At 38.6% G+C, this 25,697-nt stretch overlaps 1 protein-coding gene, 1 long non-coding RNA gene and 1 pseudogene across 8 annotated transcripts in view; 2 read left to right on the top strand and 1 right to left on the bottom strand.

The window, feature by feature from the left end:
• LOC144381934 (uncharacterized) overlaps positions 1-25,697 on the top strand; it is a 648,393-nt gene that overhangs the window by 90,381 nt on the left and 532,315 nt on the right. The gene's annotated exons all lie outside the window — the stretch shown is intronic.
• EIF2B3 (eukaryotic translation initiation factor 2B subunit gamma) overlaps positions 1-25,697 on the bottom strand; it is a 128,756-nt gene that overhangs the window by 66,536 nt on the left and 36,523 nt on the right. For all 6 annotated transcript variants that reach the window (XM_078073216.1, XM_078073221.1, XM_078073218.1 and 3 more), the window contains 2 exons: positions 19,456-19,615; positions 6,391-6,502 (listed from right to left, as the gene is read on the bottom strand). In XM_078073216.1, the coding sequence (XP_077929342.1) occupies positions 6,391-6,502; positions 19,456-19,615 (272 nt within the window). The remainder of the gene's footprint in view (positions 1-6,390; positions 6,503-19,455; positions 19,616-25,697) is intronic.
• LOC144381689 (small ribosomal subunit protein uS14 pseudogene) lies at positions 7,955-10,008 on the top strand (annotated as a pseudogene).

The raw sequence follows: 25,697 nt of genomic DNA, 5'->3' as shown, positions 1-25,697 counted from the left end.
GAGAGAGACACAGCAAGAGAGGGAATACAAGCAGGGGGAGTGGGAGAGGGAGAAGCAGGCTTCCCGCAGAGCAGGGAGCCTGAAGCTGGGCTCGATCCCAGGACCCTGGGATCATGACCTAAGCTGAAGGCAGACACTTAACGACTGAGCCACCCAGGTGCCCAGGATCTTCTCTTTGACATCAGTGTTACAACAGTAAAATGTTCTCACATTTCACAATGACGACCTTGGTATGTTTCTTTTCATGCATTCTGCTGGGCACTGTTTCTTTCAGTCTAGAAACCCAGCTCCTTTCATTCTGAGAAATGTTTTTTATATTTCTCCACTGATGCTATCTTCCCCCGTTTTCTCTGTTCCCTTTTTCTGAAACTCCTAATATTCAAATGTTGGACCTCCTAGGCTGCTCCTTTAATTTTCTTTTATTTCTCTATTTTTCATCAATTTGTTGTTTTATTCTGCTTTGTGAGATATTTTCCAAAAATTTTTTCAAAATTTTCAACCTTTCTATTGAGTTTTTCATTTTTACCATTAGCACTTCCTTCTTCTCTAAGTGCTCCCCTTAAAAAATTTTTTTTGAGTATACCTGACCACAATGTAGTGACTCAACATCTCTATACCTTATGCTATCCTCACAAGTGTAGCTACCATGTGTCACCAAAGAACGTTATTACAGTATCATTGACTATATATTCCCTAAGTTGTGCCCTTTATTCCCATGATTTATTCATTCCATAACTGGAAGCTTGTACCTCCTACTCCCCTTTACTCATTTTGCTCATCCCCTCACTCTCCCTCCCTCTGGCAACCACCAGTTTGTTCTCTGTATTTATAGGTCTGATTCTGCTTTTTTGTTTTTTATTTGTTTCATTTTTTAGATTCCACACGTAAGCAAAATATATGGCATTTGTTTTTCTCAGTCTGACTTAATCACTTAGCATAATACCGTCTAGGTCCATTCATGTTGTTGCAAATGGCAAGATCTCATCCTCTATAATGGTTGCATAATATTTCTGTGTGTGTGTGTGTGTGTGTGTGTGTGTGTGTGTGTACATACATACCACAACTTCTCTATCCATCTATTGATGGACACCCATCCAGTGGGCTGCCTTTTTGTTTTGTTGATGGTTTCCTTCTCTGGGCAAAACCTTTTTATTTTAATGTAGTCCCAGTAGTTTATTTTTGTTCTTGTTTTCCTTGCCTTAGGAGACATATATAGAAAAATGTTATGGTCAATGTCAGAGAAATTACTGCCTATGTTCTCTTCTAGGAATTTTATGTTTTTAGGTCTCACATTTAGTCTTTAATCCATTTTGAGCTTATTTTTGTGTATGATGTTAGAAAGTGGTCCAGTTTCATTCTTTTTTATGTAGCTGTCCAGTTTCCTCAGCACCATTTATTGAAGAGACTGTCTTTTCTGTATTGTATATTCTTGCCTCCTTTGTCGTAAGTTAATTGACCATATAAACCATGGGTTTATTTCTGGGCTCTCTATTCTGTTCCATTGATCTCATGTCTATTTTTGTGCCACTAAATGCTCCCTTTTTAATATAGCAATCTGCTTTTGGGTTCATGAATGCAGTATTCTCTCATCTTTCAATGAGGGCAAGGATTTTGGTGTGTTTTGTTTGCTGCTGTATTCCTAGCTCCTAGGATAGTGGTATTAAGATGCTCAAATATTAATAAATCTTTCTGATTAATGGTACCTTTTTTGAAGTTTTCTTCTCTCTGAACAATTTCTGTTGGTTTTTCTTTTTGTTTTTTTTTTCCTCTTTGTTCTGGCCTCTAGATCTTGTAATCCCTGTTTCTTTTTTGTCTAAATTTAAGAGTGGCACAATATATATCTCACTGTGAGCACCCAACATGTGGTAAGCTTTGTTAATTTTGAAATTCAATGTAGGATGACGCAAGAAGTGGGTTTTCCAGTGGGAATTCCCTGATGTCTGTATCTTTAGGTCTCCTCTTGGACTGTCTTTTACCATAGAGAAGAATCCTCTAATGTCCTTGCTTGACAGGTACAAGCCTGGCTGCTAGTATATAGAAGCTAAGTGGGAAACAGAAACTGAAGACCTCAAGATATACATTCACTTAATGCCCATTTTTTGTATGGTACCTCTAACCTCATTCATGCCTAGCATTGCCCCAATCCAGAGATCTTTTATTTTACCCTCTTCTGAGAGTAAATCTCCAGTCTTTTGCTAGCATTATGAGGTTTGGGCGGAGGAAATCTGAGGATCTATCTACAGTTTGGACAAATTTTCATGTAATCCAGTTTTTAGCTTCACTTGTGGATATACTTGGTGTTGCTGAGTCTTGACTCTAGAGTTTTGTAGGGTAAATCAGTTTGCAGTTCAGCTTCCCCCACTGCTGGCTTAGCATTCAGCTTTCTCAGGTATGTTCAATTGTCTTGCTTTCCTTCTTCCAAACTTTTGTTGTTGCTCTTTCCTTTTTCATCTTTAGTCTTCAGGATTTACCCCTCTCTAAAATCCCCGTATTGCTATTTTAGTGGGGTTTCAGAAGTCATCGTATTTACTCAGCCCTTCTATCTTTATATTAAAATCCTTAAATAAAATTAGTTTACCAAGAAGTCCTTATATCTTTGAATATGCCTTTTGGTCACATGTTTAGTTCTCTTTTTCAGAGACATTAATTTATTGAGTCATCTTTGTCTTTTTTTTCCTATTAGATTCTCTATAATTTTTAATCATTTCTTTTTTCATCAAAATCACTAAATACCTCAAACCTTTCCTCTATGTCAATAATTTGATTTTCAGTGGTATCTGTTGTGTTCTTTGCTATTTTAATTGGTGAGTTGTTTTATAGTTGTATAGCTGTATAGTATAGGAAATGATAATCATTGAATTATACTTTTTTCAGGATACACTGTCTTTTGTAGAACATTTTTCTTGCTTTCATTTTGTTTGCTGTATGTTTGTATAGTTGACATACTGATTATTTTGGTCTTGTTCATTCTTGTTTTATTTGTTTTGATATGATATGGATGAGTTCTTACCTCTCATCCTCCTGTATCTGAGACCAACTATTATGTGAATGGTGGTTATTTTTTCCTTTTTGTTTATATTGAAGTATAGTTGATACACAATGTTACATTAGTTTCATGTGTACAACACTGTGATTTGACACCTTATGTTATGCTTACCACAAGTGTAGCTACCATCTGTCACCATACAATGCTATTATAATATCACTGACTATATTCCCTGTGTTGAACCTTTCATTCCTGTGACTTATTCATCCCATAACTGGAGGCCTGTACCTTCTACTCTCCTTTACCTCTTTTTGCCCACCCCCACTTCCCTCCCCTCCGGCTGCCACCAGTTTGTTCTCTTTATTTATAGGTCTGTTTCTGCTTTTTATTTTTTTTAATTTTTTTTTTTAAAAAGATTTTATTTTATTTATGAGAGTGCACGAGCAAGGAGGAGAGGCAGAGGGAGAGGGAGAAGCAGACTCCCCACTGAGCAGGGAGCCCGCCTGGGATCATGACCTGAGCTGAAAGCAGATGCCCAACCGAATGAGCCACCCAGGTGCCCCATCACATCTTCTTTATCCATTCATCTACCAATGGACACAGGTTGCTTCCATATCTACTATAAATAATGCTGCAATAAACATAAATGCACATATCTTTTCAAATTACTGTTATTGTTTTCTCTGGGCAAATGCACAGTAGTGCTGGTTCTTTTGTATTCTGTGTACTTTTCTGTGGCTTCAGGGAATGATGCGAGTCAGAGGGATAGAAGGAACAAAGGGAACACAGCTAAGGTACTGCAGAATCTTTGTTAAAATATTTTTCTTTCCTGAGATTCTGTTAAATATTCTGTTTCATTCTACATAATTAAGGGGTATCGTCTATTCCTACAGAGGAATAGTTTCCAGCTTTATATTACTTCACCTATTCATTTTTAGGCTTGATCTTTTGTTTCCGTTAAAGAGTCTGCCTCATTGTTCATTTTCCCTGCTTCATCATTTACTTGAAAGTAGTTGTTCCCACTGCTTCTCAGTCAGAAGAAGATAGAAGTAGAGATATGTGCTCAGTTTGCTTCTTTCCAGCTTTGGAGCTATTAGTGAGAATTTGCAGATTTCATTAATACATCAGTATGGCTTCTGGGGAGTGGTGATGGGGTGGAGTTGGGAGCCGACCTTTATTCCTTTTTCTTTCTTTCTTCTTTTTTTTTTTTTAAGATTTTATTTGTTTATTTGAGAGAGAGAGAGCACAAGCAGGGGGAGGTGCAGAGGGAGAAGCAGGACCCTGGGATCATAACCTGAGCCAAAGGCCAGATGCTTAACTGACCGAGCCACTGAGGTGCCCCTATTCCTTTCTGTTTCTCATCAGAATCCTGTTTCTTTCCTTGACCACCAGTTTTTAAGCTTTATTATATTTAATTATCTTACCTGGCCATTATTGAAATTTCTGCCAGTTTTATTTATTTATTAAAAAGATTTTATTTATTTATTTGTCAGAGAGAGAGGGAGAGAGAGCGTGTGTGCACGTGCACAAGCAGGAGGGGCGGCAGGCAGAGGGAGAAGCAGGCTCCCCACTGAGCAGGGAGCCCAGTGCGGGACTCGATCCCAGGACCATGGGATCATGACCCGAGTTGAAGGCAGACGCTTAACTGACTGAGCCACCCAGGCATCCCTTTCTGCCAGTTTTATATTAATTTAGTTTTTCACATTTAATTAGGAATTAGTAGTAGGAACTTTGTGATGTAATCTGAAACAACCAATTTAATCTGGAAGTGATATTATGCATGTATTTTTCAAGCATTGTTTATTTGTTTAGAAACATAAATAATAATGTCTACTATTTTTTGACCACTTATTACGAAACAGGTGTTAGGCTGTTTTATATACATTTATTCCCCATGGCAGCCCTATCATTATCAAACCCCTTTTTATTGATGAGACAACAAAGGCTCTAATACCAAACTCTAATCCATTGGGGTAACTGGGCTAGCTAAAGCTAGAATTTAATTTCCTTTTCATTAAAATATATACTTTGAAATATGTCTCCTACCTCTGTTGTGCTAGATAGCAAAACATTAAATAAGACACTTGCCTTTCCCAATTTACTCCTTTCACATTTGTTTCATCCAGGCTCCAGACATGGTTTTTTTGTTTTGTTTTGTTTTATAAGCAGCAAAAATGGGTTTAATCAAGAATAACAGAGAATTGTAATCTGGGACAAGCAAGCTATGGCAAAACCACAGACAAGTCCAACCCAGGCTCCAAACAGTTTTTAAACTTTCCTATGTACTGGTATCAGACAGTAAAGCTCTGAGTACGTGGCTTCTGATGAAAAAGTCCATGCTGGGCAAGCACTCAATAAATGCTGATTAAAGAAGATGTGACTGAGTTGCCTATTTGTAGCCACTAGGATGGCTACTATCAAAAAATAGAAAACAACAAGTGTTGACAAGGATGTAGAAAAATTGGAACCTTTGTGCACTGTTTGTGATTGTAAAATGGCACAGTCACCATGGGAAACACTATAGAGGTTTCTCCAAAAATTAAAAATAGAACTGTCATAGAATCCAGCAATCCCACTTTTGGGTGTATATCCAGAAGAATTCAAAGCAGGATCTCAAAGGGATATGTGCACACCTATGTTCACTGCAGCATTATTCACAAGAACCAAGAGGTAGAAGCAACCCAAATGTCTGCTGACAGATGAATAAATTTTAAAAAATGTGGCCCACACAATGGAATATTATGTAGCCTTAAGAAGGAAGGAAATTCTGACACATGCTACAACATGGATGAACCCTGAGGATATTATACTAAGTGAAATAAGCCAGTCAACAAAGGCCAAATACTGCATAATTCCACTTATCTGAGGTATCTAAAGTAGTCAAATTCATAGAAACAGAAAGTCAAATGGTGGTAACCAGGAGCTGGGGACAGGAAAAAGAGAAGAGTTGTTGTTTAACAGATGCAAAACTTCAGTTCTGCCAAATGAAAAAGTTCTGGAGATCTGTTTCACAATAATGTGAATATGTTTAACACTAGTAAACTGTACACTTAGAAGTGGTTAAGATGGTAAATTTTATGTTGTGTGCTTACCACCATTAAAAAAAAGAAAAGGAAGTTCTAGAACACTGTTAGAAAGACAGTCCTGTTCCCTCTTCTCCCCACAGCTGCTTTGCCCTACTGCTATGCAGGATTTGACTCTACCTTGGCAAGAAAAGACACAGGGAAAAGCTAAGCTTGTACAGTGAAGAAAAGCCTTCATCCGCCTCATGGGAAAACAGTCACATACTTTTGTCAATTTCACACAGTATAATCTATTTTCATTCCCCCTTTCCCATCCACTGGGTGGTTTTATTTTGTTTTAAGACAAGGAGAATTGCCAGAAAGAAAAACCCTAGGGCTTACTTCTGCAGGATGGATCCCTTAATGACCAGCTCTTCATCCAAGTCCGCTTCATTAGCCATGAAGAGCAGCCTCTTTCCTGTGCTGTCCACTCCAATGAAGTCACGCTGCTCCACTGAATCATACAAAAGAAGGGAAATCAAACAAAGCCATTTGCCCCTGCCTGCATGACTAAGTCAGGGAGACAGGGCACCTGCTCACAATTCTCTTGGAACTAAATACAGGATTGTCATATAGCATATACTTACCACAATGTTTAAAACATGGGTAGTCAAAATGTTTTTGTATTGTTCTAAAGGATATTATTAGGTTAACTGGTGAAGTCTGAATAAGATCTGTAGATTAAAGTATTGTAGCAGTGTAATTTCCTGTTTTAACAGACTGTCCTTTATTGGGTAGCAGTGAGGGGTGGGGTGCAGGATACACACTGATGTAGTTAAAGGTAAAGGGAATCATATCTGCAACTTATTCTCAAATAGCTGAGAAATATAATAATAGGATATGTAATATATTGTGTATACATATTATACAAGAGAATGATAGAACAAACGTTAACATTTGGGGAATCTGGGTAAAGGATATATAAGTTCTCTACTAGTCTTGTAATCACTCTATAAATGTGAAATTATCTCAAAAACTAAGAGTTAAGGAGGTGGTAGATATGTTAATTAGTTTGACTGTGGTAATCATTTCACAATCACGTCTACATATATCAAAACATCACTGTACACTTTAAATATATATAATTTTTATTTGTCAAATATAAGTAAATAAAAATTAAAAATAAAAAGCCGAATAAGTGGATGATCCATAAACTCATTACATGGCACAGAAGGGAAGTATAACAAGGAATTCTTTCTCTGCAAATAATACCCTAGCTCTGGGGCACCTGGGTGGCTCAGTTGGTTAAGCGACTGCCTTCGGCTCAGGTCATGATCCTGCAGTCCTGGGATCGAGTCCCGCATCGGGCTCCCTGCTCAGCGGGGAGTCTGCTTCTCCCTCTGACCCTCCCCCTCTCATGCTCTCTCTCTCATTCTCTCTCTCAAATAAATAAAATCTTTAAAAAAAAAAAAAAAATACCCTAGCTCTGCTCACTATGGAAATGGGAATAACATTAAATAAAGACATGTACATTAACCAACATTAACTATATGTCTATTATGCATTAGATTTTATGCTGTATAAGAGAGCATTGAAAGAAAACAAGGTGTATATTTACTAATGTGGAGAGTTCTCTGGTAGACGGTGATGATACAGGCTGTCATATTATTGCTGTTTTCTGTGTTGTATTTCTTTCTGCCAACCAGATTATAAATTCTTCAAAGGCAGGCTTATGATTCCTTTATATCTCTTATAACATCTAGTACAGTGTCAGGCACTTAATAAAAACTCCTACTAACGTCTGTACAGTATCTGTCTATAGCTTACAAAAGCATGTTCACATGGCAGCATAGCATCATGATAAAGAAGAGGGCCTCTGAGGCCTAACCACCTGGGTATAAATCCCACTTACCAGCTGTATGTCTTTGAGCAAGTTACTTTTCTATTCCTCAGTTTCATCTGCAAAATGGGTATCATAATAGTGCCCACCTCACCCAGGCTTGTTAGGAGGACTAAATCAGTTAATATTTGTAAAGCTCTTATAATGGTATAAGAGCTTAACTCAAACATTAAATGTTTACGTTTAAAAAATTAAACAAAATACATGCTCTCATTTGATCCTCACAACAATCAAATAAAGGATTTAATATCTCTTCAAAAAAGAGAGAAAAAAAAAAGTTGAGCTCTAGAACAATAATATTTCTTTTTTCTTCCTTTCTTTTCTTAAGCAGGCTCCATACCCAGTGTGGAGCCCAACACGGGGCTTGAACTCATGACCCTGAGATCAAGACCTGAGCTGAGATTAAGAGTCCGACGCTTAACCAACTAAGAAAAATATTTCTAAAGATGAATTTTTCGGGGCGCCTGGGTGGCTCAGTCGTTAAGCATCTGCCTTCGGCTCAGGTCATGATCCCAGGGTCCTGGGATCGAGCCCCGCATCGGGTTCCCTGCTCCGCGGGAAGCCTGCTTCTCTCTCTCTCCCGCTCCCCCGCCTGTGTTCTTGCTCTTGCTATCTCTCTCTCTGTCAAATGAATAAATAAAATCTTTAAAAAAAAAAAAAGATGGATTTTTCTGCCTCCTACTGATAGACAACAGCTACTACATAACTGAACATGTTTCACTGTTGGCTGAAGCTGTCTATATACCTAGAACGTAATGTAGTACTCAAGTGTATAATGTGTTTAGCCCAGGTGCTTGAAGGCATTCTTTCCTTCAGACGGTTTCTGGTCATCCATTCACATGCAGTGTCTGAATCTAAATAGGGAAAAACTATCATAAAAAGTTATATGTTGGGGCACACGGCTGGCTCAGTCAGAAGAATATGTGACTCTTGATCTCATGGTCATGAATTTGAGCCCCACACTAGATGTAGAGATTACTTAAATAAATAAACAAACTAAAAAAAAAAAAGTTGTATGTTGTTTCTTTTCAATAACCGAAATTAGTGAACTCTAAAGAAGGAAGCATAAATAATGCCAATTTGAAGGTAAATTTTACAGGAAATTTCAGTTGAAGCAAATTTTGCAGAGAATTTCAAATGCCACACAGTAGATATGACATATATCAATTCATCCATTACAAGGAAACTTGAGAATGTAACAGTCTGCAACAGTCTGATTATGAGCCAATATTTTAAAAAGAAACACATAGATGTTATTTTTGGATATAATTTGGAGTGCTTACTCTATCCAAGTCCTTCAGCCCACAAAACCTTGAATTACTGAATGTCCTGGGAGCAGTGATTTCCAAGTCCAATGTTCAGCTATGTGCTCTTTACTCACATTCCTCACTCTCAGGGTCCCCTCCTTGAATTTGCTTCCTTGTAGCTACCATAGTAACTAGGACCTCAGAATATGCTACAAATTATAGGAACTTGGGAAAGGTTTCTTTCTGTTCTAACAAAGTAAATTCTACTTTGGGAGCAGAGCAGGTAACATCAGAATGTCTCCCCTAAGAAGACTACACAAATGAGATTAAGAAAACAGTTAAAACTATGAATTTCCATTAAAAAAAATTCTGTCAACTACTCACATTTTTTTTTCTAGTTGATTTTTACTAGTCTGACTGACCCTTCTGTCTTCTCTATAGTCATTTACTTATCCATTCATTCATTCAACTAATAAATATACTTGTGCACCTCCCCTATGACAGGCATTATGTTTATAGTAGGGAATTTCAACTCATTTTATAAGGCTAGCATGATCCTGATGCCAAGACCAGACAAAAATATTATGAGAAAGGCATATTCATTTATTATATAAGTACAAGGATCCTAAATAAAATATTAGCAAATCAAAACTAAAAATGTATATAGTAGTCCTTTTGCCTCGTTGCAGCTGAGAGAGCAAGACGGGTCACCAGCAGCTCTACTGGAGCCATTTGAGGAAATTTGGTCAGGGTTCTTGTTCTCACCATGGCTGCTCAAACCAGCATGGTTTGATCCTGAAATTTGGTCTCAATATATGCTGCCAGTGTTTCTGTCAGTATGCAAAGGATATAGGCTTCATTAAGTTGGATTAAGTGAACTTCCCTGAATGGGTCATCCATTCTTAAATGTAGATATCCAAGGTACCTCCCTTAATGCCAACTCATTGTTAACTGTAGATATCCAAGATACCTCCCTTAATGCCAACTCATTGTACATAGAATAAAAATACTTCAATTATGGAAAAAAAATGTATATAGTAGATTTAAAAGGGTTACAAATTTGTTGTTCTTCCCTTCAAGAGGTAAGGTCTAGAATGTAAAATGGTATAGCTACCATATAAAATAGTATGGCGGTTCCTCAAAAAATTAAAAATAGAATTACCACATGATTCAGCAATTCTACTTCTGGATATACCACCCCAAAGAATTAGAGGCAGGGTTTCACAGAGACATGTGTACACCCCTGTTCATAAAAGCATTATTCACAATAGCTAAAATGTGAAAACAACCCAAGTGTCCACTGATGGAGTAATGGATAAGCAAAATGCAATATATACATACAAGAAAATATTCAGCCTTAAAAATGAAGGAAATTCTGCAATATGCTAAACACAGATGAACCTTGAGGACATTATATTATGTGAAATAAGCCAGTGACAAAAAGACAAATACTGTATGATTCCACTTATATATGGTACTTAAAGTAATCAAAATCATAGAGACAGAAAGTATCATGCTGGTTTTCGGGGGCTACGGGGAGGGGAAATGGGGAGTTATTGAGTTCCAGTTTCACAAGATGAAAAGAGTTATGGAGATGGATGGTGGTGATGGTTGCACAACATTATAAATGTATTTAGCAGCACTGAACTGTACACTTAAAAAAGATGGTAAATTTTATGTGTATTTTATTACCATAAAAAAAATTGAAGGAAAAAAAAAGTGCTCATGGGAGGAAAATAAAAAAGAGGTAAGGTCTAGTTCCCCATCCTTTATATCCAGGCTGGCCTAGCAACTAGCTTTATTTTTTTTTTTTTAAAGATTTTATTTATTTATTTGACAGAGAGAGAGTTAGCAAGAGCAGGAACAGAAGCAGGGGGAGTGGGAGAGGGAGAAGCAGGCTTCCCGCCGAGCAGGGAGCCCGATGTGGGGCTCGATCCCAGGACCCTGGGATCATGACCTGAGCCGAAGGCAGACACTTAACGGCTGAGCCACCCAGGCGCCCCTAGCAACTAGCTTTAAAGAATGCAATGAAAGTGATACAGTCTGAGTTCCAAGCTTAGCTTCAAGAGACCTTGTTTGTAGTTTCTTCTCTTACTCTTTTAGAACCTGCTGCTGTCATGTGAACAAGTTTGGGCTTCCAGTATGTTAACAGACTAAATGGTAAGAGAAACTCAACTATCACAGCTGAGGCCCTAGACATATTCATGAGCCCAACTGTGGTAGGTAGTCTCTAAGAATGCTAATTGCCTCTTGGTGTTCACACCCTTCTGTAGCCCCTCCCACTGAATATGGGCTGGCCTAGCAACTTGCTTCTAACCAAAAGAATGTGGCAAAGTGATAAGATACTACTTTTGTGATTCAGTCACATAACTTTGTAATTTCTGTCTTGCTAGAAGATTCTTTCCCTTGCTGGCTTTGGTGAAGCAAGTTGTTCTGTTGAAGAGGCCCAAGTGATAAAGAAATGAGGGCAGTCTCTGGCCAACAGCCAGTTAGAAACTGAGGCTCTCAGTCCAACAGTCCTTAGGGAACTGAATTTCTGCCAATAAACAAGTTAGCTTAGAAGCAAATCCTTTCCTAGCTGAGCCTTCAGATGAGACCTCAACCCTGGCTGACACCTTGATTTCAGCCTTGTAAAAGACTCTGAATCAGAGGGCCCAACTAAGTAATGCCTGGAGTCCTGACCCACGGTATTGTTTTAGGATGTTAAGTTTATGGTAATTTGTTTACACAACAATGATTTATACACTGGCAGCAACAGATAACATACACTAGCTGATAATCACTTGAACAGAAATGAGCCAACTCAGTTACAACAGGCCAAACTGCCAACCTAAAGAATCATGAACAAGCAGAAGATTACACACATCATGCTATTTTTTTTTGCAGGTTTTAACTTTACATTTCTAAAAATGCAATTTATTTTATTTTTTAAAAGATTTTTATTTATTTATTTGAGAGAGAGAGAGAGAGCACACAAGCAGGGGGAGGGGCAAGGGGAGAAACAGGCTCGATCCTGGGACCCGGGATCATGACCTGAGCCGAAGGCAAATGCTTAACCAACTGAGTCACCCAGGCATCCCTAAAAAATTCAATTTATTTAAACTAAAACAAAATAAAACAAAAGCAGTTCACCCATTTCTCCCATCCCCCACTCCTTATCTCTGGAAACCACCAATCTGTTCTCTGTATCTATGAGCTTAGTTTTTTTTTGTTTTGTTTTTTTAAAGATTTTATTTATTTATTTGTCAGAGAGAGAGACAGCACAAGCAGGGGGAGAAGCAGGCTCCCTGCTGAGCAGGGAGCCCAATGCGGGACTCAATCCCAGGACCCTGGGATCATGACCTGAGCCGAAGGCAGATGCTTAACTAACTGAGCCACCCAGGTGTCCCTCTATGAGCTTAGTTTAAATTTTATTTATTTATTTATTTTTATTTTATTTTATTTTTTAAAGATTTTATTTATTTATTTGACAGAGAGAGACACAGAGGGAGGGAACACAAGCAGGGGGAGTAGCAGAGGGAGAAGCAGGCTTCCCGCTGAGCAGGGAGCCCGATGCAGGACTCGATCCCAGGACCCTGGGACCATGACCTGAGCCGAAGGCAGATGCTTAATGACTGAGCCACCCAGGCACCCCCAATTTTTTTTGTTTAGATTGCACATGTAAAAGAGATCATATGGTTATCTGTCTTTCTGTCTGACTTATTTCACTTAGCATAATATCCTTGAGGTCCATCCATGTTGTTGCAAATGGCAAGATTTCATTCTTTTTTATGGCTGAATAGTATTCCATTGTGTACAGATAACACAATTTCTTTATCCATTCATGTACTGAAGGACACTTAGGTTGTTTCCATATCTTGGCCACTATAAATAATGCTCCAAGGAACAAAGGGGTTGCATATATCTTTTTGAATTAGTGTTTTCATTTTCTTTGGAGAAAAACTCAGAAGTGGAATTATTGGATCATATGGTAATTCTATTTTTAATTTTTTAAGGAACTTCCATACCATTTTCCAAAGTGACTGCACCAATTTACATTCCCACCAACAGTACATGAGAGTTCCCTTTTCTACATATCCTCACCAACATTTGTTATTTCTAATCTTTTTGGTAATAGCCATGTTTTTTTTTTTTAAATGTAGGCTCCATGCTCAGCGTGGAGCCCAATATGGGGCTTGAACTCATCACCCTGAGATTTGAGACCTGAGCTGAGATCAAGAGTCAGATACTGGGGTGCCTGGGTGGCTCAGTCCCTTAAGCGTCTGCCTTTAGCTCAGGTCATGATGCCAGGGTCCTGGGATTGAGCCCCGCATCGTGCTCCCTGCTCAGCGGGAAGTCTGCTTCTCCCTCTGACCCTCCCCCCTCTCTCGTGTTTTCTCTCTCTCACTCTCTCTCAAATAAATAAATAAAATCTTAAAAACAAAAACAAAAAACAAAAAACAGGAACAACAACAATTTGGAGAGGGGGGTGGAGATCACACTAGTAGAAGTTATTTTACAGTTTAAGTTTGCTGGTGAGTTAAAAAGAAAAAAAGAGATTAGTTTGAGAAAATTTTCAGAACTGAGGACTTGACTTTTCAGATCGAAAGGCCCATCAGCATCCAACATAGGGGATGACATTAGACTGTACCAAAGACAATCAGTGTGAAATTTTACAACTTTGGAAAGAGAAAGATCCTAGAAGCTTCCCAAAAGGGGGGGAAAAGTTTTCATGCAGAGAATGAAGAATCAGAATGGTGTTAGACTTAACAGAAAAGCTAGAAGACAGTGAGATAATACCTTCAGCATTTTGAGGGGACATGATTTCCTTTTTTTAAAAAAAAGATTTTATTTATTTATTTGAGAGAGAGAGAGAGCGCGAGTTGAGAGAGAAAACACGAGTGGGGGGAGAGGCAGAGGGAGAAGCAGATGAGCCCGGTGCGTAGCTCAATCCCTGGACTCCAGGATCGCGACCTGAGCTGAAGGCAGACACTTAACTGATTAAACCACCCAGGTGCCCCAAAGGGACATAATTTCCAAGAGAAGATTATACCTAGCCAAAATATCAAACAACCATTGGGACAGAATAATGACATGCAAAAACTCAAAAAATTTACTTTTCATGAACCCCATCTCAGAAGGCTACCAGAGGATATGTTCCAGAAAAAAGTGAGTATAAACTAAGAGGAAAATTATGAGAGTGAAGGGTGAATCTAAAATGACAGTTCTACAGAAGAGATACTAATCCAGAAAAGTTCTAGGAGAAATATCTTCAAGAGTTTGAAACTGAGAGAACATTTAAAGTGTTGGAAAGTAATGAGAAGAAATTCACACAAGTGGGGCTAAGGTTGAATTAGTAATAAATACATAGAAAATGAAATACTAAGCAAATGAAAAAACAAGACAATTTTTAGGAAAATAAAAAAGAGGAAAGAGAAAAGTAATCATATACAAGGTTCAGCTGTGAATATCATTTAATTTTTTTTAAAGATTTTATTTATTTGAGAGAGAAAGAGAGAGGGAGCACAAGCGGTGGGGAGGAACAAGGGAGAGGGAAAAGTAAGCTCTCCACTGAGCACGTAGCCCAATAGGAGGCTTGATCCCAGGACCCTGGGATCATGACCTGAGCCAAAGGCAGACGCTTAACAGACTGAGCCATCCAGCCGCCTCTTGTGAATAACATTTAAACAGTTACAGTAATGTAAACATTAAATATTCATTAATAAGCACTGCAATAAATGGGGAAACTGGGAGTTTGCATGTATATGGTGGGGGTAGAGGATGTGGTAAAACAGAACTAAATCTTTAAGTTCTATAGTAGGAAGTAAATAATTCCTAAAACTTAAAATACCAAGACATAGCAAACAGAAGCATGTCCTTTGGAGATGTGAAGTTAAATGTGAAAAAAAAATTACCTAAATAGGTTGAAAGTGGTTACCTCTGAGTAAGGTGAGGATAGACATGGTGAAGGACTGCTATTTATTATAATAGACCCTGGATAATTCCATCATTCTTTAAATTATGAACATATAAAACTTTGATGAAAATAAAAACTAAATTCAAAAAAGGAAAGAAAAAGAAAGCTCAGGCTATGGAGTCAGAAAGCATAGGTTCAAGTTCAGATTCTACCACTTACCAATGATTTGATTCTGAGCAACTATCTACAAAATGCTAGTAGGCCATAAATGGATATAAAACTTGATAAATAACAAAACTACCTAGCCCCATTCACTGGATTTTATTTTATTTCATAATTATTAAAATTTTTTTTAGTTTCATGTTTTTATTTACATTCCAGTTAGTGGGGCACCTGGGTGGCTCAGTCAGTTAAGCGTCTATCTTCGGCTCAGGTCATGACCTCTGGGTCCTGGGATCGCCCTGTGTAGGGCTTCCTGCTCAGCAGGGAGTCTGCTTCTCCCTCTCCCTCTGCCTCCTCCCCCCGCTCATGCTCTCTGTCTCTCTCTCAAATAAATAAATAAAATCTTTAAAGAAAAAAATAAATTCCAGTTAGTTAACATATAGTGTAAGATTAGTTCAGTCCATTTACTGGGTTTTAGTTTGAGAGCAAATCTAGATATTCTTAGTTTCCCATATAAGGCTTATCATAAACTTTATCTATAGTATGTTTTAAATTCAATGACTACATCAAAATTTAATGCATTTGTAAGTCAGGGATCTGATCTCATACCAACCACCCTGTCTGCATATCAGTAAATTGTTCACCTCCTTCTTTTTAAATATTGTGCCTTTAAATATATTTCCCCATAATTAGGACATTAAATTGCTCCCTGTATTTTGCATATGCTCCTATTATTGTACTTCTCACACTGTGACTTATAAATTCTAGGATATTTGAATCTACTTCTATAGGCTATTTCCTCAATCACAAGAATTTCGGTTTTGGTATGCTGGGATTTCAAGTCACTTCTGTTAAATATAATTAGGAAAAAAAGGGGGTGGTGGTTGGAAATTGAGAAAAGAGATAAAACAGAAACCCAAGCAGGAGAAGTTTTCTTGTAGTACAGCTTTGAGAAATAAAGAAAGCTGAAGCAAAAGAAATATAGGCTCAGAATGCCTCCCTGTTAGTGCACAGGGACCTAAGCTGATTGAAAGGTGACAGCCAAGTGACAGCTTTCATTTGTGTGATTCTTTTTTTTTTTTTTTAAAGATTTTATTTATTTATTTGACAGAGAGAGAGGGAACACAAGCAGGGGGAGTGGGAGAGGGAGAAGCAGGCTTCCTGCGGAGCAGGGAACCCGATGCGGGGCTCGATCCAGGACCCTGGGATCATGACCTGAGCTGAAGGCAGATGCTTAACCGACTGAGCCACCCAGGCGCCCCTCACTTGTGTGATTCTTAAGCACACTGATATTTACTGAATCGAGCTTGGACCAAGGCTATATAACTCTAAGAACTGGAGAGGAGTCTGAGAACTGGATGAGCTAAATAAAAGTTGAATCTACTTTCTCTTACCTGGGCGGGGGATAGTAAGAGCTGCCTTTATAGGCCAGCTCCTCAACCATTCAATAATATGTACTGACTTCTTACCATGGGCCATAACTGGGCCAAATGCTGGGGATAAAATGAACAAAACAGAATATGATGATCCCAGCTCTCAAAGAGCTTATGGCCAAGGAGAGGAGAGAGTAAATAAGAGAGCAGTGCCGCCATATGTAGGCAAATAAGGGGGTATAACTGCATATTAGAGGGTCAAGGAAGGCCCTTCTCAGAAAAGAACTTGAAGGCTAAGCTAAATTTAGAGCACATGTGTTGTGGGGAGAGGGGATGGAGAGCATTTTGGGCAGAGAACAACATGTATAAAAGCCTGGAGCAGGGAAAAAACAAACAAACAACAGTCCAAAAAATCCAAACATGAATTTTTTCCTGCCCTCCTCAGAATCTACATCTACAAATCTTCTGAGACGAAAGTAGCAAGAAGGGGAAAGATGGCTCCTGAAACATCTAGCCAATAGCCATTCTCCTATAAGTCCATAAGAACACCACTGGGAAACCTGGACACAGGAGATCCGCTCTATTAAACAAAACCTGGGAAAGAGGGGACTGCTGGTTGTTCTGGCACATAATAGCAGCCAACAGGCAGACCAAATATACAATCTGAGAAATTCAGGATTCTTTTTTTTTTTTTAAGATTTTATTTATTTATTTGACAGAGAGAGACACAGCGAGAGAGGGAACACAAGCAGGGGGAGTGGGAGAGGGAGAAGCAGGCTTCCCACGGAGCAGGGAGCCCGATGCGGGGCTCGATCCCAGGACCCTGGGATCATGACCTGAGCCGAAGGCGGACGCTTAACAATTGAGCCACCCAGGTGCCCCAATTTAGGATTCTTAAAAAAAAAAAAATGCTTATCATTGAAATGCATAGCATTCCATGGGAGGAATTTAAAACTCAGTTATCTGGTGGCGCCTGGGTGGCCCAGTCGGTTAAGTGTCGGAGTCTCGATTTCGGCTCAGGTCACGATCTCAGTGTTGTGAGATCAAGCCTCACATCAGGCTCCATGCTGGGCCCGGAGCCTGCTTAAGATTCTCTCTCTCTTTCTCCCTCTCCACCCCACTCTCTTGCTTAAGAAAACAACCCCCCCCTTAGTTATCTAGGTGAAACTTAGCCTTCAAATATAACAAAATACAGATATTGAGAAATTCTAAATTTCATGTTAAGAATGGAAAATCTTTCTATAACACAAATCTGATCATGACATTCTCTTGTTTAAAATTCCTCAACAACTCCCCACTCTTTTGAGGGTAAAGTTCAAACTCTTTAGTCTGATCCCTGTATCCTCTCCAGTCCCATTTCCTGCTTCCCTGTCCTCCATACTCACACTCCAGCTCAGCAGCAGGTTACCTGTATACATCGTATGTTTTCAAAGAGAGACAAGCCAGCTTATACGAACTTTCACTGGCCAAGGTGTGACAGTTTAAGCATCAAACAGTTTTAAATGGATGGGTAGACAGATAATACTTACAGCTAATTTAAAATTGTGAAAAGCTATGCATTTATAATGATACTTAAGAGGTAAAAGCTAATATGAAATATACTAAAAAAATTCTAATACCAAGAAGAGTAACTCTAGGTATTTGATTTTTTAAACTGTTTTAAGTAGAGGAGTATGAAAAAAGAAACAAGAAATTCATATTTATAAAATATACACCTGTTTATAAGGTAGAAAAGGTATAAGGTAGAATGCAGGGAATTGTGAATAAGCAAACCAGACCTTGCAAAAGTAGAAACTACATCAAGAACAAAAGGATTGATCAACATGAGGATCATAGGTAGTGATAAGGTAGAACGAGGACCCAACAATTAATCCACACTGGTGATCAACTTGAACATAAAAAGCAATTTAAAAAGTTTTAATGCTATAATCCAAAATTATAAATTAACCAAATGCTCTAAGGAAAAAAAGCTAAAAATATAAACTAGTTCACTCAAATCCTAGGAATGAAATGCTCTAGGTGCCTCTATTAAAACCAGGAGATACTAATAAACCATACATAGCTTCTAATAATTGTAACAGACTACATCAATAAATAATAATGACAGGACAATGGGTTATATAATGTTGGCCAAGCAAAACCTAAAAAACACATCATTCCAGGGGAAAAAAAATACATCATTCCAGGAAATACTAAAATCTATATAAAAGGTGTGATCTTACAAAGCTTTCTGGTCATTAGTTCAGTTATTAAAAGCAGCACAGTCATAGGATTGGTGCCTCAGGCTTGAACTACTCTGGGAAAAGCAATCAGGAACTGTGCTTAACCAAAAATCAACAACAGGTCAATAACCAAATTCTATAATCTTGGTTGGACTAGAGTATTATTCCTTTTCTTTTTGGTCTGACAAGATTACTATCACTCTCTGACAATTAAAAGAAATAATAACCTACTACTAGAATCCTAGGGAAATACCAAGATAAGTACGTTGTAATCCTAAGAAGAAAAAGCATGGTTAACAACTATCTTGTTTATTGGCTATTTAGGGTGATTGAAGTTTTCAAAAGAATCAACCATTCTACCCTTGTAATAGTCATTTTAATCACTTAAAGGTTACCTAAAATTTGATCTTAAATTGCAAATGGTTCTGAGCGCTCCTCTTTGCATACAAAAGCGTCTTGGACTTTATAGAATCTAATCAATAGCTCTTAGCCTCTTCAAGTCAGGGAACTGAGTCTTATTTGACTTTATGCCATCAGCCCTTAGCACAACGCCTACAGTGCAGTCACTTCTCAGTAAATGTTTCTTAAGTGAAAGCATGAATGATAATAATAATAATAATAATTATTATTATAAAAACCCAACATACAAATAAATCAAACTCCTTACCTGGTTTTTTCCCCACCTTTTGACCTGGAACTTGTTCTAAGCCATCTTGGCCTTTTCTCATTAACATGGCAAGTGATGCATCATGAGCTCTGAACAGGTCCACAACTTCATGTAAGGCAACATCTGTTATGAGATCACAGCTCAGGACTAGCACATCTGTCTGTCAAATGGAGAAGGGGAAAGTCAATATCACAAAAGACAATGGATCACACAAATCATCACAGGATAAACTTACAATGGCTTGGCAGCACACACAAATTGGACACTTGTTTTCAAACCTTTTTTATAGCAGCAGAATAAGTAAAATAAACAGGGCTGTTCTAACTAAACTGTGCTGGGGGAGGTCTGGAATATCTACCTCCCCTTGTGTGTGCCTTATTGCTGCCCAATCTGAGGCACCACTGGAATCCTGGGCTCTAAGGAACAGAGTCTGAGAACTACCACATTGTCTATTTCCATGACTGTGGAATTAATGATCTTAATTTATACATCCCTTTACAGTTTGAAAAGTATTTTCACATAATCTGATGATTCCATATGGTTACAAAATCCTATAAAGCAGTCACTTTGCTACAGTAGTAGAAAATAAAAGGATGAATATAATGCCCATCCCTCGGGAGACCAATCTAACTAGTAAACAATACTATACAACCTCAAGTATGTAAAAAGCACTCATTTAATTCTTATAACAACACCATGGAGTGGGATTGTTACTATTAATATTATTTAGTTCCCATTTTTATAGATAAGAAATATGAGACCTAACTACCACAGTGTCTGGCACGTAATAGGCATTTAGTAACTATTTGATGAATGAATCAATAAATCAAGGAAGTAAAAAGAGATGTTCTCATGTGGTGGGTATTCTTTAAAAAAAATTTTTTTTTGTTAACATATAATGTATTATTTGTTTCAGGGGTACAGGTCTATGTTTCTTCAGTCTTACACAAATCATAGCACTCCATAGTACATACCCTCCCCAATGTCCATCACCCAGCCACCCCATCCCTCCCACCCCCCTCCACTCAAGCAACCCTTAGTTTGAGATTAAGAGTCTCTTATGGTTTGTCTCCCTCTCTGGTTTCTTCTTGTTTCATTTTCCCTCCCTTCCCCTATGATCCTCTGTCTTGTTTCTCAAATTCCTCGTATCAGTGAGATCATATGATACTTGTCTTTCTCCGATTGACTTATTTCGCTTAGCATAATACCCTCTAGTTCCATCCATGTCGTTGCAAATGGCAAGATTTCATTTTTTGATGGCTGCATAATATTCCATTGTACATATATACCACATCTTTATCCATTCATCTGTTGATGGACATCTAGGCTCTTTCCATAGTTTGGCTATTGTGGACATTGCTGCTATAAACACTGGGGTGCATGTGCCCCTTCGGATCACTACATTTGTATCTTTGGGGTAAATACCCAGTAGTGCAATTGCTGGGTCGTAGGGCATGTGGTGGGTATTCTGATTGCATTTCTAGTAATTCAGATTAATTATAATAATAACTAATAATAGTAATTAACATTTACTGAATGTGTACTATTGGCCAGGAATTGTGATAACACTTGGCATGCATTCCCAATCTTTAGAACCTTACGCCATAAGCACTATTATTATATGTACTTTACAGACAAAGAAACCAGTTTACTTGGGCGCCTGGGTGGCTCAGTTCATTAAGCGACTGCCTTCAGCTCAGGTCATGATCCTGGAGTCCCTGGATCGAGTCCCACACCGGGCTCCCTGCTCGGCAGGGAGTCTGCTTCTCCCTCTGACCCTAACCCCTCTCATGTCCTCTCTTCTCATTCTCTCTCTCTCAAATAAATAAATAAAATCTTTAAAAAAAAAAAGAAAGAAACCAGTTTACAGTAGTTAGATAAATACCTAAGATTTAACAACCCTTAATGACTATTCATATAAATAAATAATCTTTATTTGTGAATAGTGTTTAAAGAAATACAGCTTTGCTAGTTTGAAGACCCATTTAAGGGAGTTTCTAGTCTACAGTATTAGGTACCAAAAACACCTAAATTTAGATCTTAGATACTTCTAAATTTTGGTCTGTCTAGTACCAATCCTACCGGTACTAGCTATCAACTGGAGTATCATATTTTAAGAGTAACCTTGATAAACTAAAAAAGTATCAATAAGAAGATGATTAAGATGGAGAAAGAGCTAGAAACACGACAGCTGAAAGAGGAGAAGTTGTTTAGTAGAGAAAAGATTGTGGCGGGGGGGGGGGAGACAGTGGGCAGGACAAGGATTATGGGGTGGGGCTAAGGAAGAGATAATAGCACTCTTTAAATACTTGGAAGTCTAAGGAAGAATGCAATTTTACCTGAAGAGCCCAGGACCAAACTACAAACAAGTAGGTAAAACATGAAGAAAAGTATTTTTGGTTTCCATATCAACTTATTTCTGTCAATCAGAGCTAGTCAAAAAGAATAATTTTGTAAGGCAATGAGCTTCCCATCATAAGAAGTGCTCAGGCAGAAACTGGATTATCACTCGCAACAATTTATTTACCAGACATTCACTGAGCACTTACTCTATGCTCAGCCAGGCCCTATTCTGAAACATAGAGGGAACTTAGACTAGAAAGTGTTAAAATGTGAGTGGCTAAGAAAGGCTACTTAATTTTTTTTTTTTTTTAAGACTTTATTTATTTGACACAGAGAGAGTGAGAGAGAGAGAGCATAAGCAGGGGGAGTGGCAGGCAGGCAGAGGGAGAAGCAGGCTCTCTGCTGAGCAAGGAGCCTGATGCGGGACTCGATCCCAGAATCCTGGGATCATGACCTGAGCCGAAGGCAGCCGCTTAACCGACTGAGCCACCCAGGCACCCGCTACTTAATATTTTTAAAACAAATTTCTACCTATACATTCTGCTATTTCATTTCATCATAAATGTAGTACACAGATTTGTCAAAATAATATATTGAAAAACAAATTCCTTACATTGCAATTTAAATTGACTACACAAATATTTCTCAATAGCACACAAGCAGTTTCCCAGAGGTGCCTCAGGTAAAGCCTGGTTCCTATTGCCCTTTCTGAGTCACCCAGGGCAAGTCCTCTTTTATTAATTTTATTTTCTGGGTTTCTGTATAAGCTTTGGTTTGGAAAACAGGTTTTGCTACTTTAAAAAGTTTGAAAAACATTTAGCTAAATTATTCCAGGTTTAAGAATAAAATGAGTATCTACATGGAAATTTTTATAAGTGGTTCCCACTTTTCTAAGATTTTAATTTAAAATCAAGATTCCTGTGGCACCTGGGTGGCTCAGTCAGCTAAGTGTCTAACTTCAGCTCAGGTCTTGATCTCAGCGTCCTAGGATAGAGCTCCACGGTGGGCTCTGCACTCAGCAGGGAGCCTGCTTCTCTCTGCCCCTCCCCCTGCTCATTCCCTCTCTCTTTCTCTCTGAAATAAATAAATAAAATCTTAAAAAAAATAAATTAAAATAAAGATTCCTGCTTTGGGTGGGAAAAATGGATGATTTCAACTCACATTCTACTACAGTAAAAAGTCATGTTTGCTAAGAAAGTGAGGCTCAACCATAAGAATGCCTTGGCTTACTGCTTGAAATTTCTTATTCCGAATATAGACTCTGTACCAGAACCATCATTTCTTTTTCTACATGTAACTCATTACTTACAGCCTGAACAATTCCTTTTGAAAGCCTCTTCAAGTTAAGAAGTTCAAATCTGAGGGGCGCCTGGGTAGCTCTGTAGGTTAAGTTATCTGCCTTCAGCTCAGATCATGATCCCAGGGTCCTGGGATCAAGCCCCGCATAGGGCTCCTTGCTCAGTGGGGAGCCTGCTTCTCCCTCTCCCTCTGCCTGCAGTTCCCCCTGCTTGTATTCTCTATCAAATAAATAAATAAAATGAAGTTCAAATTTGGATTTCTTTTCTACTTTTCTGCTTAAGGCTATCTTAGTTGCTTCTGGATTTTAACTGAGCTAAAAAAAAAAATTCTTAAGCTCACCATCTAGAAACCACCAAACATTAACAAATCAGCCTGTGTACATGAAAGCTAAGGAAGAGATAGCACACAGAATCCTCCTCCTCTTTTTTTTTTTTTTTAAAGATTTTATTTATTTATTTGACAGAGAGAGACACAGAGAGACAGGGGACACAAGCAGGGGCAGAAGGAGAGGGAGAACCGGACTCCCCACTGAGCAGGGAGCCCAATGTGGGACTCGATCCCAGGACCCTGGGATCATGACCTGAGCCAAAGGCAGACGCTTAACAACTGAGCCACCCAGGTGCCCCAGAATCCTCCTTCTTACAACAATGTTTAGAAAGGCTGGGAACACAGGCTATTATTAAAGACACATCCCTATAGCAGTACAGAAGTTGCTCCATTTCATTATAATAAAAATGACAGTTTGCTGAGAAAAAAAAAATCTCCTTTCTCTAATAAGCTGGCTGATTTTTGCAAGCTGACTGTTCTACAATAAATTTAATTATCAAGTGTACTCCAAAGTGAAGAAAATGACCCAGATGCAGATGCCTCTGAAGTGGCAACAATGTTGTCTTGGAAAATAAATGCTGTTATCATTCAGTATCTGCAAAAAATAAATCTGTCAGTATAGTGAATGCCAAAGAAGTCCTGCGTAATTGTGAATAGTTGCAGCCTCGTTTTTCTCTTTGCTTTTAGATGACTTTTTGCTAAGCTGAACGCAAAATCCCCAAGGAGCACAAGAAACAGACCCCTCCCCCCAATGTCTGGTTGCCATCTGTTCTCAGTGTGAAAAGAAAGGCGTCAGTCGGAAAGGGCAGGGCCTGGGATACAGACGGAGGTGCTATTCGGCAGGCCCTCTCCTGCCTCCATTCCCAGAAAATGCACCACCTAAGACTGAGGCCAAACACATTCCCATCCTCTTTGCAACTCCACCACTTCCAAAGGAAAGTCTTTGCTGTTTGATCAATGTACTTTGTTTCCAAAGCTGGAAATCCTGGAATAAGAAACAGAAGTCTAACATCTTACATCTTCATACTACTACCTATTTCTCTTTACATTTTTATAAACGCTGTAACAGAAAGTAAATGACTATTGTTTTGATTTTTATTCTAACAATGTAAAGCCCATTCTAGAAATGCAAATATTCTTCTACCAACTGGAGCCCAGAGAGAAAAGGTGGAAAAACTGTTTAAGAGCGAGAGGTATTTCTGATCACGTGTGACCAGAGCCATGAATAAACGTAGACCGTTTGGACTGTGAGGCAACTGTATATCTGAAACGCAATTAACTTGAAAGTTCCCTGGACACACCAATCCTCAGCTGCCTTGTGTTTCAGGGCACTAGTTCTTTCCTAACACCAACAGTAATGCCTCTTCTTTTGCAGAGACCAACTGGAATCTCCACAGACCTCCCTATTCACTCTTCTAATATCCTCAGTATCCCTTATCCCAAGCCTGTTCCTTTAGAGGAGCCAGGGCAATGTCAAGGGCAAAAAGCATGGCTCTAAAGGACAGCAAATGTGTGCAGTTTTGACAAACTGGAAATATACAAAGTTTTTAAGGGAAGGTGAAGACAGCACGTTAGTGTTTGGGAAGAAATCAAGATACCCAGGAATTCAAAATTCGAATTGCTGCCAGTTAGTTTTGGCTAAAGAAAACAAATTAAACTGAGAAAACCCAATTACAAAGCTATGGCAAAGCCCAGAAATCCATCATTACAAGCACATTTTCAATCAAGCCAAAACCACTGAGTAAAACTAGAAGAAAAAAACAAAAGTTAAATCAGAAAACTGAATGTTATGTGTGTTGGTGGTAGTGGTATGGTGGGAGGTGGGAAGAGCTACTGGGAACAGTCTCTCTTCTTTTCCTGGCAGCGGCTCCATGACAGATTGTTATAAATAACACAATCTGGCAAACAATTTCCTATGGCACGGAGAAAGAAAAACACTTACTCCCCTGGAAAAAAAAACGGTCAAGGCAAGGTAACCACACTTTTACCCACCCAGCACTTCCACAAACAATGGCTATGATCCAAATCACCACCCTGCACCCCACCCCTGCCCATATGGAATTAATGAATTCAGCTACTTGGTGTGACTATGAATGGTCACAATTTACATTTCCTATGTGGTCCAATCCCAATCCAACCCTCAAGAGTAGTTTGGTGCTGTAATAAACACCAATGTCTAACTACAATGGAGACCTCACCGTGCTTGATTTCCGCTGAAAATGTTTGGAAAAGATCCCCAGTCTGCAGTTCCCAAAGTACATGGCAAAGGGCCA

Source organism: Halichoerus grypus, chromosome 5 (assembly GCF_964656455.1).
Source record: "Halichoerus grypus chromosome 5, mHalGry1.hap1.1, whole genome shotgun sequence".
Lineage (NCBI taxonomy): Eukaryota > Metazoa > Chordata > Mammalia > Carnivora > Phocidae > Halichoerus > Halichoerus grypus.
Note: the sequence above shows the minus strand (reverse complement) of the source record. Positions and strands in the feature narration are given on the sequence as shown.